Here is a 15,758-nt window from a genome sequence, read left to right as displayed (position 1 = left end):
TTGTTATCCATTTAATTTCAAGTGTGTGTTTAATTTAACACCATAAACTGGTTCTACTGTATTGTATTGAACCCAACCAAGTCTCAACAAAATCCATCAAAAGCAGTTAAATAAATAATGAGGAAGCTTCTTTTTTTCTCTTTTTCTTATTAAAAAAGGTATAAAAACATAAAACTAAGAAATATTTTTTCAAAATAATTTCAAATTAAGGGATTTCATTGGAAGATTCGTATTAAAAAGAAATAAAACTTAAAAATGATTAACTCAAAAGAAATTTAAATAATTTTTTATTTATAAAGGTGGTGACTTAATACGTAATTTTCTAGACTAACTTACAAGTATATATATTTAAAGTTGTGGTAAATTTAAGATAAAGTTTAGGAAAAGTTTTAATTTTTTTTTAAAAAATAGAGAATTATACTTGATAAGTTACTTTAAAATAATAGTACAAAAAATTCTCAAAAATCCGTTGTCGTCCAGCGGTTAGGATATCTGGCTTTCACCCAGGAGACTCGGGTTCGATTCCCGGCAACGGAACTTTTTTTCTATTTTCTTTTCTTTTTTCTCTTTTCCGAGTTATTTGGGAACTTGATACGCTTTTGAGAACTTTCCAAATTGATATAATGTAGCCTAAACTTATTACTTACTTAGTCCCAAAATTATAACATTAAGTGATTTGTTTTTGTTTAATTAAGGTAACAATTTAGCCTAAACTTAAGCATTTGTTACTAAGTCCTAAAATTATAACATTTCCTGATTGGTTTAGGGTTTACAACAATTTAGCCTAAACTTAAGCATTTGTTACTAAGTCCCAAAATTATAACATTTACTGATTGGTTTAGGGTTTACTTAAGGTAATAATTTAGTGTTTGTAGTTGTTAAAATAAAAGAAACTTGATTCATATATGAAAAATGGCCTGACACCTACAGCTATTGATATCACTAAATGCTATAAAGGGAAACTACAACTATTGATATCACTAAATGCTATAAAGGGAAGGCTAAATGGGAACTTGATACGCTTTTAGTCCAAACCTTACTCAATTTGGGATCACCCAAACCTCAATTTGATTTAAAAAATCTTTCCTCCACTGAATTAGACTCCATAAACTCTAGAGGAAGGGAACTAAAGCGGGTTGAAAATGACTTTTATACATCAAATTATAACAAACTAGAAAGTTTATATAATAACCTAGGCCCACCGCTAGCCGATATTGTCCTCTTTGGGCTCTCTTCCGGACTTCTCCTCAAGGTTTTAAGACGAAGCTTTGAGAAAAAGTCTGAAAGAGAAAGCCCAAAAAAGACAATACCTGGTAGCAGTAGACCTGGCCCATTACAGTTTACTTAGAAATTAAATTGTTGACAGACCTGGCCCATTACAGTTTACTTAGAAATTAAATTGTTGACAGACCTGGCCCATTACAGTTTACTTAGAAATTAAATTGTTGACAAGGAGTTGGGGATAAGAGAGGGTCTCTGGAGTGGACATTGTTTTTGTTATTTTGCCAATGAACTCAAGAGAGGGGTTGGGACAATCAAAATAATCATGTTAAAAAAACGAAAATATAGTAATAATAATAATCTCCAAGACAGTGACAACCACCACGACCAAGTTTCATTTTAATAGCTTCAGTTTTCTCCTAAACACCATCCAATAGCAAACAAACCTAAACCCATCCACTGCATTTGACCTTGTTCCCACCTAAAGGACAGTAATCGGACCAAGCATTCAAAACGTTCTGCTTAAATAGTAAGTCCAGCAGTTTTAGCACATACATAAACTGTGTGCAAAAATCTGCATAACATGGCTGAAACTGAAACACTCCGAAGAACAGAACATACAGCACCAAGCATATGCAACGATGTTTGGGCAACTTGAGGCCAATTAACAAAAGAAGAAGACAATTCCAACACCGATCATCACAGCACCTACATGATATTATCATGAAATTTGGTATCTATCATCATAACCTGGAAAACAACATTCACATGGGAGAAGGGATGGCTTCTTAAATTATATAAAGAAAAGGGAAGAAAGTGAGCAGATACTTTACCATCAGATCACACTGCAGCATGAGAAACTAAAACTCTCTTGAATGAGATCTCTCTGTGCGTCTATATTCATGATTCAAATCACGCGACCTCTCTCTATCACGAGTTTCAGAAGTGCCACGTTCGTAACGGTAATCATCCTCCATTCTATCATACTGATCATAACGATCTTGGCCATGATGTTCGGGGTGATCATATTGCTCTCGACTTCGGTTGTGTTCAAAGTGATCATAGTATTGGGGATCATGATCAGTATCTGGTGGGTGTCTGTGCCCATGCGCAGGCTGATCATACCACCCATGACCATCCTCAGTTTCACCAGGATCAATATCTTTGTCCCTATCACCATGCCTGTCCTTTTCATATTTCGAATCTATCCGATCATAATCAGATTCCCTATCATGGGACCGACCACGATCAGGGTCTGCAAATCCCCCTTCGTGATCCCGATCCCTCTCCCTATCTCTGTCCCGATGACGATCCCGATCACGATCTCTGTCACGCTCATAATCACGACCTCGATCCCTTCCTCGATCACGATCACGTGTTCTATCTCGGTCATGCCCGCGGTCTCTCTCTCTTTCCCTTTCCTTTTCTCTATCCCTATCCCTATCTATTGTTCTATCACGATCTCTGTGATGTCTGTCTTCTCTGAGATCACGATCCTTAGATCTATCATGGGAACGTTCCCGAGACTTCTCTCTCTCTCTTTCTCTGTCTCTTCCTTTTTCATAAGACTTTTCCCTATCTCTGAAAACATTAAATTGAAGCTTAATTTTACATGGTATCATAAAATTAACAATAAATTGAAGTTATGTTTAAATGCTGAAATTATTACTTGAAAGAAGCATAAAATGTTGACAAAAAATGTTGATCTAAAAGGAACAAGATATGGACCATCATACCGCTCTCCATGGCGATCTTCACGAGCCCTAGGCTCCTCTGATCGAGATGGTGCTCCAGATTGCTGTTGCTCCCTGAACAAATTACAAATGCTTTCAGCATGGAAAATAATACATTAAATTCAGTCTCATTTTTGTAACTTTTAAGCAATCAACAAAAATATCTTCCCAAGGCACAAAAACATCAGATCGAGAATCATTTTCAATAGTGCTGTTCAATAGTACAATAATCATCAATATTTCTCAAAGGCATGCGCTTGAAAGAGCAGAAGTTGTTGAAATCATATCAATTACCTTCCAGCATGCCTCTGGCTATTTTCTTCACCTCCCACTCTGGTGGTTCCAAGACCACCACCCAGCCGACGTGGACGCCAATTTGGTACAGTTCTACCTCGCTCAACATCCACTAGTACCCTTCTACCATCAATCTTCCTACCATCAGCTTGTTTATATGCAGCTGAATAATTTCAGATGGAGGTAAGAAAATTAACCAGTTTCAAAAGGAGAAATTAATCAAATAGAAAGGGTTCAAAATTCAAATTGATTGAGACAAACCTTTCATATCTCTTTTGTGCATGTACTCAATGAAAGCATAGCCTTTAGGTTTACCTGTCACCTTGTCTGTAATCAATCGGACCTGCAAAACGAAAAAATCACACAAACAAGAAGTCATATTGCAGAAGAAAAGTTAAAACCTCTTTCCATTATGCATTCTCCGTAAAGGATCTATTAGTTTATAGATCATATACTATAAGAAAGGTTATCATAATCTAATCCTATTGGCACGGCAGACAGGCACTATGCCTAATTAGCCGTGCTCACCTTTAAATAATAGAGCTTCCATTGCGAGATGCATCACCACCAGCTAGAGTTGGAAAAACTGAAGTATTTGGGGCCATTTTACCAGTTGTTGAACACATTAAACTCCCCTTACCAGGGAAATTATTTTTCAAGTAATGCAAAGAGGTATATGTAATACAGGAAATACCAGGAGACCTTCTCAACGACGAAATTTTTTTGATGCCTTTAAAGCCAAAAGTAATACTTTTAGCAGCAGAAAATCCATGCAGTACAAAATTCAAAGGAGAAAGAGATGGTAATAATCCCTATGTGCTTTACCCAAGGCAGAAAAATAGGGAAGTTGACAATCTCCATTGTTGCTTGAATATTAAGGCCAAAAGACAATGAACATCACTCCACTGCCCAACCTAAAATTTTCAGCTTTGCCATGCATGGTGAAGCGCACCATCTTTGGGATCCGAACCGTAGAAATACCATCATTAATAATATTTGGCTGAATGTAGAATAACTGCCTACTTACCAGGAATTCTTGATGTATAGAACTTTACTAAGGAATTTCCTATTAACATCATGCCTCGAGAATTCTATAGTGCAACTGTGTCTGGGCAAAGACACAGTCGCTACGAGGAAAATGAAATACAAATGAAAGTCATTACTGCATACCCGCAGCTTTACCTGAGAGACTATTAGGAGCTTGAATTATCAATGATGAATCCAGGGAGGTGTTTGGCACTAATCTTTCTTCAAAAGTGGTTCCATCATAACGATCCAGTCAGGTAGAAATATGTTTTACTCCCATAAAAACTTACCCATTTGACTACTTTAGTTTAAATGGGGAGAAGGTTAAAAGAACAATATAAATAAGAGACCTGTTTGACATGTCGTTAATTCAGAAGGCCAGTGGAATCTTTTTGATGGGTTATTTTGAAGATTAAGCATGAACTGGTTCATTATCACTACAACATTTGACTACTTCAGTTTAAATGGGGAGAAGGTTAAAAGAACAATACAAATAAGAGACCTGTTTGACATGTCGTTAATTCAGAAGGCCAGTGGAATCTTTTTGATGGGTTATTTTGAAGATTAAGCATGAACTGGTTCATTATCACTACAACAACGAAAAACATTACAAGAAAAGCTGTTAACTAAGACAACCCACCAACGAAAATCCTTGCTTAGAGATGCCACTAGACCAAACTGACGGTGGTTTAGAATAGTATAGATTCTAAAAAAATAAGCTTTAGAGAAAATGAACCCAAAAACATGATTACTACCCAAAAAACTCTCTGATAGTAAAAATGAAGCATTTAATTCACCACACAAATATTAACCTCTTACCAAGCTCCATGAGGATGCTCAAATACCTACCCGTTTGATTGGCCCATAAGACTCAAACTCTCTTTTGATTCTGCTCTCAGATGTCTCGTAGTTCTGCCATCACATAACGATCATTTTAAGTAAAACAATTAGCTTAGACTAAAAACTATGTACACTACATTTTACACACCAGTCTAGCCACAAAGAGAGTTTTGTATGGATCTCCAGTAACATTTGGATCGTCACGTTCAAGATCTGCACAAAAGTACGTAGGTAAGACACAAGACATTGAACGTCTTTTAACAAATGGTGTTGAAGTATTGAAGAGATTATCACATTTTGGAAGCTCCTCAACAGCTTTCTGTGCACCCTTTTCAATTCTTAACAAGTGAATTCTGGCCCTCCTTTGCGACTGAAAAAAAAATTAAGACTTCTACCATCAATTAATCTTCATAAACTAGTTAGGTGGAAAAAAAAAAATTAAGACTTTTACTGCTAGTCTGCAAAATAGATACCACCATAAGTAAGAGGCAGCACAGATGCTGTTTTAGAACATTGTTTCCTACGTTCAGTTTAATCGTATCTTTCTGATTTCTCTGTTGTTTAAAGACAATTGAAGCATTGCTTCCTTCAAAAACCATGGCCAAATAAATTGTTTGTTACACACTAGCCTAAAAATGTACAAGCCACCTAATTTCTAATCCTAAAACTGTGTTTAAAACACAAACCCTTTGGCACCGTAAGTGACAATAGAGCCTTGAAGTCATAAGCTTAATATTCATTTTCCTTATTATACATTCATATACTCAACACATATGTATTGGAGAGAGAGTATGAATGGTTTAAAATTCAATCTGACAATCATTAAGAAGTGAATCATCTTACGGGAGTTTCACCCTCTTGAACAGGGGGTGCATATTCCGGATCATCAGGTTCTGCAAAATGACTCACAAACTGGGCCATCCCTTCAAAACAAAATGAGATAGAATTATATCCCTCCGCGAAAACAATGAAATGTAAAAATAAAAATAAATTTTAAAAAGTGCATAAAATATCAATAAATGATATGCAAGTTTTGAAAAGTAATTAAAACCTGTTAATGGAGGACATTTTCTTTTTTCTGGTGGAGGCTTATACTCCAAAGGCGGTCGGGGCTCAAAGAGCTTCAGGAGATTGGCCGTAAGACCAGTGGGATGACTCTGCCCAATCTGCATAAGAAGCAAAATTAAGAAACCGAAAGATTCCATAATCGAATGTTCTACAAACACTTTAAGCTTCTTCTAGAACCATAATCCTCACTTCAACTCCCAATAATGATATTATGTCATCGCTTCACACCATCTGCCTCTAACAATAATTTTCCCCTTTTTTTTTCCCTTAACAAGAGACTGCACCTTACATTGACAGCACGTTGTAACAATTTACGAGCCATTCAACGGATAAAACTTAATTTGTCATCTCTAAACATGAAAACGAAAGCCGATCGTCATGAAGACGCAAGACCTATTACAGCAGCATTTATCCATAATTTTGCGACACAAAAAGACAAATCCGTATTTCTTCTAATGAACGAGTGCGAAATAACTTCTTGAAACCCTAGCTCTCTTCAAACAAACCAAAATCGAACGCTCCTACAGAAATAACAATAATCATCGAAAACCATTCCACCTACCAGCTTAAGCTGAAGGACATTAGCACGATTCTGGGCCTTGGTACGAGCCTGAACCGCGGCGTTTTGGTTCCGCATGAAGGCATCATTGTAATCTCCCATGGCAGCGCACGATCGTCCGTAAGACTAGTACAATAACGAAGAATTTGTACGAGATATCAAATCGAGTGGAGGGAGAACATCGGTGAGTGGTTTCTGCTCGGATCTAATTGGTACAATCGTGTCCCGACGTAGGGAACGAAGAAGAGGCGGCAGCGAAAAGACGGAAATGGCTTAGCGCTTTAACGAGAGTATTTATACGCCGTTCTGCAAGGCCGGATTATATATGGGCCAAACTTGTCGACGGTACTTAAACAATTACACTTCACGAATCCTTTTTCTTTTCTTTTCTTTTTTAACTTTTCAACAAAATTTCATCTTTTGAATTTTAAAATAAATGTTTATTATATGGAATTATGGTAATTTCTTTGTTAGAAAATAATAATAAATCATTGATTGTCCACTTTGAATATAAGCTCGTGTGACTTCCCAAAAAACCTCATACCAATAGAGATAGTATTCATCACTTATAAACTCATGATCTTCCACTAAATTAATCAATGTGGGACTCACTCCCAACGATTCTCCCCTCAAACAAAGTACACTATAAGCCTCCCCTGAAGCTTATGGAGCTCTCGAATAGCCTCCCCTTAATCGAGGCTCAACTCCTTTCTCTGGAGCCCTCGAACAAAGTACACCATTTGTTTCAACAATTCTCCCCTCAAACAAAGTACACTATAAGCCTCTCCTGAGGCTTGTGAAGCTCTCAAATAGTCTCCCCTTAATCGAGGCTCAACTCCTTTCTCTAGAGCCCTCAAACAAAGCAAACCCTTTGTTTGACACTTTAGTCACTTTTGACTACACCTTCGAGGCTCACAATTCTTTGTTCAATATTTGAGGATTCTATTAACATGGTTCTTCAATTAATAATTACCGTAAAGATTTTGGATATTAAAAATGATCGTAAAGTTGCATATTACGTTTCTTTTTAAGTGACTTAAATTCGTTTCTAGGTCGTTTAGTAGTTGTACGATCAGCCTATATAGGCATAGAGAAGATAGTAGTTCGAGTTGGAATTTCGCAGCTCTCCTTGTCTAATGCATTTGTCTCAGTAGCTAATTTTATGAAAGAAAACACCTTTTTCATTGGAGAAGATATCCATTTGTTTCATTCCATTAGTTAATCTAGGAAGGCCCAAATGAATCAAAAACACTACTTGAAGCACAAATTTGCCTCAACCTGCACCTAACCCGCTGGGACATGGGACAACTCTAAGGTTGAACAATGACATTACATGAGATATTCAAATCGACAATCGACAATCGACAATCGACAATCGGCCTGTAATAACCCGAAAATAATAAATAAATTAATAAATTAACAAATTAATTAAATAAAAATAAAAATAAATAAATAAATAATAATAATAATAATAATAATAATAAATAAAAAAAAAGAAGAAAAGAAGAAGAAGACAGCAGCAGCTTGAAGCTGCTGCCATGGAGAAAGGAAGAATGGACAGGTGTGAAGGGAAAAGAAAGAAAAGAGAGGAAGATAAAGGATGTGGAAGCGTATTAGGGCTGTATTAGGTTTTTAAAAAAGAAGAAAAACAAAGAATGGTGATTAGCGAAAAACCCAGAAAACAGAGGAGGAAATTTTTGAGAATTCGAGTTTTGGTTGCTTAAAATTGGACATTAATCGAGGGTAAAGAAAGAGGAGTTGTTGCTGAGGAATCATTTGGGGAAGGGGATACGGCCACGAGCTGAAATCGGACGGTGATTCGAAGGTAACGAAAAAACCCATATCACCGAACCTTTAAATCTCGATATCTTGGTTCGTATTGTATAATAAGTTATGATATATGGCTTGTTAGAAACGTAATAAGGAGATCTACAAATTTGTAGAAGGAATCAGGATGAAATTCGAACCGTAGAAGGAGGATATGGCTTCGGGATATAGTAGGTATTAACAGAAAAGGGGAAAATTTCAGAAAAACGCAAGGAAGAAGAAGGAGCGCGTGAGGGCCGCGACTGGGCGTGCGACTGGGCGTGCTCCTGGCGCGTGGGACAGACACACAGAGGCGCGTGAGGGCGCGTGAAGCGTCAGTTCGGTTCCCGGTTTGTTTCGTTCGATTTGTTTTGACCTGTTCTACCTAGATTGACCTATACTTACCGTGAAAATGGTGAAATATAGGTCTAATTGGAAGGAATTGTGTGGAAATACCCTATTAAATGTACAATCAAGAGAGAAAGGGATTCGAAACCAGGTAAGTAGCGTATCGACCTTTGAACTAGTTCTTAACTTGTTTTACAACATGTGAGTATGTTGTTTACCTGATTAAGAGCTTAATAAGTTATGATGAGCTTTGATGATAGTTTGTGTTTATTGTATATTGTGACTGCTTGCCTGTGATGTAAGCGTGATATAAACGATTGTCAGAATGTTCTACGTGTTGATCATGATACATGTATGAAAGCATGCAGTAACTGTGAGTATGTTATGCATGTTAATGGAAAGGTTATGACTCTAGATATGCTTATTGGTGGTTGAGCTATGGCTTATTTACTGAGTATGATAGTCTACTAATTCCCGCGGAGTTCCTGGCCAACGCGCTGTGTGCTAAGTCAGGGAGCATGAGTACTCCTGACCGTTGGTATATGAGATAAACAGGCCGCCAGAGCAATTAGTAGACGGGCCGTATTTGACCGAGAGCGAGTCTTACATACGAGTCCGAAAATTCTAGATAAGCATATCGAGAGAGAGTCAGTAACCTAGCTGGAGGTAGCTGAGATACCTCATTAACGAACAGATGACCCTAGTAAGAGAACTAGGAGTCAGTGATGAATAAAACGTAAAAACACCTGGAAAGATTAGTTATGAACCTGTGAATGATAAACTAGCTACTTACTGAGTAATCTAATTACTCATCAGAATTATTATAACTTTTCTTTCCAGATGTAGATGCTGCAGGTCAGCCGAGGACGAGACCAGCGGGCTAGAGGCTACTGGAAATCCATGTCTGGGTCTGTTCTGTAATTATGTTTCCGTTGTCAAGAATTTACCTTAGTCGTTTTAAGTTTTTTGTAAAGTACTGTTTTTTTTCTTTTATAGAAATACTTTACTGGATGTTTTCAGAAATATTTTTAATTTTATGATTGGGTATCGGAGTCTCTTAATATTGTCGATAGTAACTCCTGTTAATCGCGTTGGCGATGAGCGGGCGTTACAAGTTGGTATCAGAGCCTAGGTTATAGGTTCTGTAGACAGTCTAGAATAGACAGTATGGATCCCTTTAGTCCAGCTCAACGGTATCTCACCTCGGTCAGGTAACTGATGCATGACTAAATTGTATGGAAGAATAGTATGAAAGTTTAAAAGAATTGATTATGAATACTTGATTATGTGTATAACAGATATGGTAGTGTTAAAATGTTTAGACCCTAGAATGTCCAATGTGGACCTGGGATTGAGGGGCAGCCTATAGAAGGAACTGCTCCAGCAGTGGCGATTCCGGAGACTACTTCTCAGTCGGCATCTAGAGATCAGCCGACTGTTGTTATTACTCTGGAGGCCTTGCAATCGCTGATTCAAAGTTAAGTGAATCAAGCGGTGCAGAGCCGAATGGATTAGGTGGTACAGATAGCTTTTGCTGGTTTTGGAAGGTGGGCGGCTCCGGCAGCACCTGTACCTAGCCATGTGACTCTAGTGCCTGAAGCACAAGTAGGTGTTCAGGTAGCGATACCTCCAACAATTTCGAAGGAGCTACCTGGTACAACGGTAGTGACAGAGGGACCACTACGGGTAGTAACCTATGGGCGATGATGTATGACGAAGGAAAGTGAATACATATGAAATTTTATAAAACTTACACCGCCAACTCTTGGAGGAAAGAGACTGATCCTTAGGCAGCTGAATGGTGGCTGGAATGTATTGAAACAAAATTTACATTCTACAACTTCCCAGAGAACCATAAAGTGTTGTGTGCTACGTATTTGTTGGAGGGGCCAGCCCATTTTTGGTGGAAATCAAAGAAGCCGAAGATGGAGGCTGGTGGAGCCCCAATCACATGGGCGGCCTTTAGACATGAGTTTTGTGAGAAGTATTATCCTGCTCTAGCGAGATTGCGAAACCGAAAAGCATTTATGCAATTGGAACAGGGTAATAGGTCAGTAGAGGAGTATGAGGCGGAATTCACACGATTATCCAGATTTGTTCCTCTTATGGTTGCTACTGAGGAAGAGAAGACGGATCTCTTTATTCAGGGTTTGAGGCAAGAAATACAGGGATCCGTGTCTGCCCATGCTTCTCAAGATTTTGTTACGGCTTATAATGCTGCGGTCAAGTTAGATGCTAGCACCCCGAGGAATAATCAGGGTTCAAGCAGTCAGGTACGGCCAAGTGGTAAACGAAAATTTCTCCAAATATCCACGGGTTCGCAACAGCAGACGGTACCACAACGAGTTGATCGCCGGCTTTATTCCGGTGAAGGGAGGGCAGGTTGTAGTAAATGTGGGTTAACTCATGCGGGTTCTTGTAATGCTACAGACAAGATATGTTATAACTGTGGCAAGACTGGTCATCTCGCCAGAGTATGTCGTAGTGCAAAGAACCCTAATATGATGCGCCCCGAGCGATCTGTTCCAGGTGGAGGTGGGGGTCAGTTGAGTGCCGGGGGACATCCTCAGGCTCGAGGTAAAGCCTTTGCCACGACAAGCAAGGCAGCAGGGGATGCCAGCACGGTGGTGACAGGTACTTTACCCATATCTGGCTATTTTGCTTATACTGTATTCGATTCTGGCTCGACGCATTCTTTTATATCATTATCGTTTGTCTGTCAAGCCCGACTTGAAGTAGAGCCTTTAGGTTATGAGATTTTAGTTTCTACACCTTCAGGAGTCATGTTGATGACCCGTGAAAAGGTGAAACTGAATAAAGTAGAAGTATCCGGCCAAACATTAGACGTGTTGTTAATGGTGCTAGATATGTATGATTACGATATTATTTTGGGCATGGATTGGCTGTCTGCTCATCATGCTAGTATTGATTGTTATAAGAAGGAGATAGTTTTTCACCCCTCGATGGGAAAGAGCTTCCGGTTTCAGGGTACAAAGCTGGGAAGTGTTCCCAAGACAATTACTGCTTTGAAGGCTAGGAAGCTAATTGGTCACGGTGCTGTGGCATTCCTGGCTAGTGTGGTAGAAGTGGGACGAGTGGATACAGATGTATCAACTGTACCTGTAGTGAATGAATTCCTGGATGTTTTTCCTGATAAATTACCTGGTTTACCACCAGAGCGGGAAGTCAACTTTGGTATTGAACTAGAACCAAGGACAACACCTATCTCTAAAGCTCCTTATAGGATGGCTCCCGCGGAATTGAAAGAGTTGAAGTTGCAATTACAGGAATTGTTGAACCAGGGATTCATACGACCTAGTGTGTCACCATGGGGAGCTCCAGTGTTGTTTGTGAAAAAGAAGGACGGCACACTTCGTCTCTGCATTGACTATAGGGAGCTGAATAAGGTGACCATAAAAAATAAGTATCCCTTGCCACGAATTGATGACTTATTTGACCAGCTTCAAGGGGCAGCGGTATTTTCGAAGATTGATCTTCGTTCTGGTTATCACCAGATAAGAGTCAAAGAAAATGACATACCGAAGACAGCTTTTCGTACTCGGTATGGGCATTATGAATTTGTCGTGATGTCTTTTGGCTTGACTAATGCCCCTGCAGTGTTTATGGAACTGATGAATCGGGTATTCCAGGATTTTCTGGATTCTTTTGTCATTGTGTTTATTGATGATATCTTGGTTTATTCCAAGACAAACGATGAACATGCAGAACATTTGAGGAAGGTTTTGTTGGTTCTGCGTAAACAAAGATTATATGCCAAGTTCTCAAAATGTGAATTTTGGCTTCAAAAGGTAGTATTCCTTGGTCATGTGGTATCCAAGGATGGTATAACTGTTGATCCAGCAAAGGTGGAGGCAGTTATAGGTTGGGTTCGACCAACTACAGTTATTGAGGTGAGAAGTTTTCTGGGTTTAGTCGGATATTTCAGGCGCTTTATTAAAGACTTTGCAAGGATTGCTGCACCACTGACTCAGTTAACCCGAAAAGGGAAGAAATTTGATTGGAGCCGAGCTTGGTAATGTGGTGTTTGCTCTGAAGATATGGAGACATTATTTGTATGGTGAGAGGATACAAGTATATACTGATCATAAGAGTCTTAAATATCTGTTCACCTAGAAAGAGCTCAACATGAGGCAACGTCGGTGGTTGGAGTTGGTAAAAGATTATGATGTGGAGATCCTACATCATCCTGGTAAAGCTAATGTGGTAGCTGATGCCTTGAGTCGTAAGACAGCTCACTCATCTGCAATGCTAACGAGACAACACCACATTTAGATGGAGTTTGAACGAGACCAGATAGCTGTCTTGGTCAGGAAAGCGGCAGCTCAGCTAGCTCTTATGACTATTTGTCCGACGTTACAGGAACAAATTATTCGGGGTCAGCAAGGGGACCCTTATTTTTCAAAAGTTGTGAGGCAACTTGAGACTGGAGGAATCAAGGATTTCTGGATAACGGGTGATGGATGTTTGAAGTAGCAGAACCGAACTTGTGTGATGTAGAGATCAAGAGGAAGATTCTATCTGAGGCGCATGAGTCGCCCTATACTGTGCATCCAGGTGCCACAAAGATGTATCAGGATTTGAAAACATACTTTTGGTGGCCTGGGATGAAGAAAGATGTTGCTGAATGTATGAGTAGGTGTTTAACTTGTCAACAAGTTAAAGCACCTAGACAGAAACCAGCTGGATTATTGCAACCTTTAAATGTGCCTCAGTGGAAGTGGGAAGAAGTGACTATGGATTTCATTACAGGACTACCGAGAACCCAGTTAGGGTTTACAGTGATATGGGTCGTTGTGGATAGATTAACTAAGACAGCCCATTTTATACCAGGCAAGTCTACATATTCGGTTGACAAGTGGGCACAATTGTATTTAAAGGAGATTGTAAGGTTGCATGGTGTACCAGTTTCTGTGGTATCAGATAGGGATACGCGGTTTACTTCTCGATTCTGGAAGGATCTTCAGGAAGCCCTTGGTATACAACTGAAGTTTAGGATAACGTTTCATCCTCAAACAGAGGGACATACTGAGAGATTAAATCAAATTCTTGAGGACATGTGTACATGATTTTGCTGGCGGTTGGGACACCTACCTGTATCTGGTTAAATTTGCCTATAACAATAGTTCTCAGGCAACCATTCCGATGATTCTTTTTAGACATGTTATGGATGGAGGTGTCGAATTTCGATTTATTGGAATGAGGTAGATAGAAAATAGTAGTTGGATCCAAACTTGTTACGAATGGCCAATGAGGCGATACAGAAGATTAGGAAAAGAATTCTGATCGTTCAAAGTCGTCAGAAGAGTTATGCTGATGTTAGAAGGAAGGACCTAGAGTTTGACATGGGGGACCACGTGTTCCTGAAGATCGCACCTATTCTTGAAATGTAGAGTTGGATATGGTAAGAGGGGAGAACTTATCCAATGTTTTATTGAACCTTCGTGATTCTCGAAAGAGTTGGGCTAGTAGCCTACATACTAGCATTGTCACTAGCATTAGAGGCTGTACATAATGTTTTTTTTATGTTTCGATGTTAAGTAAATATATTGAAGATCCTATGTACGTTCTTCGTTATAAAGATTTACTGTGGAAGAGAATCTAAGCTACGGAGAACAGGCTATTAAAATTTGATACGGGAGATTTTTGCGTAGCAGAGACATTACCTCCGTTAAAGTTTTAGGAAAGAAGCAATAATTTTGGAAAGCTACTTGGGAACAAGAAGAAAGTTAAAACTCGAATATTGACATTTGTTCCTAGAGTTAGGAACTTTCGAGGACGAAAGTTTTTAAAAGGAGGGTAGAATTGTAATAACCCGAAAATAATAAATAAATTAATAAATTAACAAATTAATTAAATAAAAATAAAAATAAATAAATAAATAATAATAATAATAATAATAATAATAATAATAATAAAAAAAAAAAGAAGAAAAGAAGAAGAAGACAGCAGCAGCTTGAAGCTGCTGCCATGGAGAAAGGAAGAATGGACAGGTGTGAAGGGAAAAGAAAGAAAAGAGAGGAAGATAAAGGATGTGGAAGCGTATTAGGGCTGTATTAGGTTTTTAAAAAAGAAGAAAAACAAAGAATGGTGATTAGCGAAAAACCCAGAAAACAGAGGAGGAAATTTTTGAGAATTCGAGTTTTGGTTGCTTAAAATTGGACATTAATCGAGGGTAAAGAAAGAGGAGTTGTTGCTGAGGAATCATTTGGGGAAGGGGATACGGCCACGAGCTGAAATCGGACGGTGATTCGAAGGTAACGAAAAAACCCATATCACCGAACCTTTAAATCTCGATATCTTGGTTCGTATTGTATAATAAGTTATGATATATGGCTTGTTAGAAACGTAATAAGGAGATCTACAAATTTGTAGAAGGAATCAGGATGAAATTCGAACCGTAGAAGGAGGATATGGCTTCGGGATATAGTAGGTATTAACAGAAAAGGGGAAAATTTCAGAAAAACGCAAGGAAGAAGAAGGAGCGCGTGAGGGCCGCGACTGGGCGTGCGACTGGGCGTGCTCCTGGCGCGTGGGACAGACACACAGAGGCGCGTGAGGGCGCGTGAAGCGTCAGTTCGGTTCCCGGTTTGTTTCGTTCGATTTGTTTTGACCTGTTCTACCTAGATTGACCTATACTTACCGTGAAAATGGTGAAATATAGGTCTAATTGGAAGGAATTGTGTGGAAATACCCTATTAAATGTACAATCAAGAGAGAAAGGGATTCGAAACCAGGTAAGTAGCGTATCGACCTTTGAACTAGTTCTTAACTTGTTTTACAACATGTGAGTATGTTGTTTACCTGATTAAGAGCTTAATAAGTTATGATGAGCTTTGATGATA

General features: G+C 38.7%; 2 protein-coding genes and 1 non-coding gene across 4 annotated transcripts; 2 read left to right on the top strand and 1 right to left on the bottom strand.

Moving 5' to 3' along the window:
- Nucleotides 1-465: 465 nt before the first annotated feature.
- On the top strand, nt 466-537 carry TRNAE-UUC. The gene has a single exon. It is a non-coding gene; the product is annotated as a tRNA-Glu (tRNA).
- Nucleotides 538-1,584: 1,047 nt separating this feature from the next.
- LOC111463239 (U1 small nuclear ribonucleoprotein 70 kDa-like) lies at nt 1,585-7,049 on the bottom strand. 2 transcript variants are annotated; one of them, XM_023107106.1, is made up of 11 exons: nt 6,745-7,049; nt 6,166-6,280; nt 5,958-6,037; nt 5,409-5,484; nt 5,263-5,327; nt 5,124-5,186; nt 3,510-3,591; nt 3,249-3,411; nt 2,958-3,029; nt 2,055-2,802; nt 1,585-1,971 (listed from the first exon to the last, which is right to left on the bottom strand). In XM_023107106.1, exons 1-10 carry the CDS (start codon nt 6,841-6,843, stop codon nt 2,082-2,084), a joined length of 1,536 nt encoding a protein of 511 aa, XP_022962874.1. In that variant the 5' UTR covers nt 6,844-7,049; the 3' UTR covers nt 1,585-1,971; nt 2,055-2,081. The 2 variants fall into 2 exon arrangements, with proteins under 2 accessions (XP_022962874.1, XP_022962873.1); XM_023107105.1 differs by having other exon boundaries at nt 1,585-1,929.
- Nucleotides 7,050-10,820: 3,771 nt separating this feature from the next.
- Nucleotides 10,821-12,932, top strand: LOC111463090. Its single transcript, XM_023106901.1, has one exon. It carries the CDS (start codon nt 10,821-10,823, stop codon nt 12,930-12,932), a length of 2,112 nt encoding a protein of 703 aa, XP_022962669.1.
- The last annotated feature ends 2,826 nt before the right edge of the window (nt 12,933-15,758 follow it).

This window comes from Cucurbita moschata, unplaced genomic scaffold (assembly GCF_002738365.1).
Source record: "Cucurbita moschata cultivar Rifu unplaced genomic scaffold, Cmos_1.0 Cmo_Scf00028, whole genome shotgun sequence".
NCBI lineage: Eukaryota > Viridiplantae > Streptophyta > Magnoliopsida > Cucurbitales > Cucurbitaceae > Cucurbita > Cucurbita moschata.
Note: the sequence above shows the minus strand (reverse complement) of the source record. Positions and strands in the feature narration are given on the sequence as shown.

Excerpts from the sequence above, each read along its gene's own strand:
- LOC111463239 (XM_023107106.1), bottom strand. The coding sequence starts at position 6,843 with ATGGGAGATTACAATGATGCCTTCATGCGGAACCAAAACGCCGCGGTT. Across the intron at positions 6,281-6,744 it reads ATGTCCTTCAGCTTAAGCTG|ATTGGGCAGAGTCATCCCAC; the intron begins GTAGGTGGAATG and ends CTTCTTATGCAG. Across the intron at positions 5,187-5,262 it reads CTCTCTTTGTGGCTAGACTG|AACTACGAGACATCTGAGAG; the intron begins GTGTGTAAAATG and ends ATGTGATGGCAG.
- LOC111463090 (XM_023106901.1), top strand. The coding sequence starts at position 10,821 with ATGGAGGCTGGTGGAGCCCCAATCACATGGGCGGCCTTTAGACATGAG.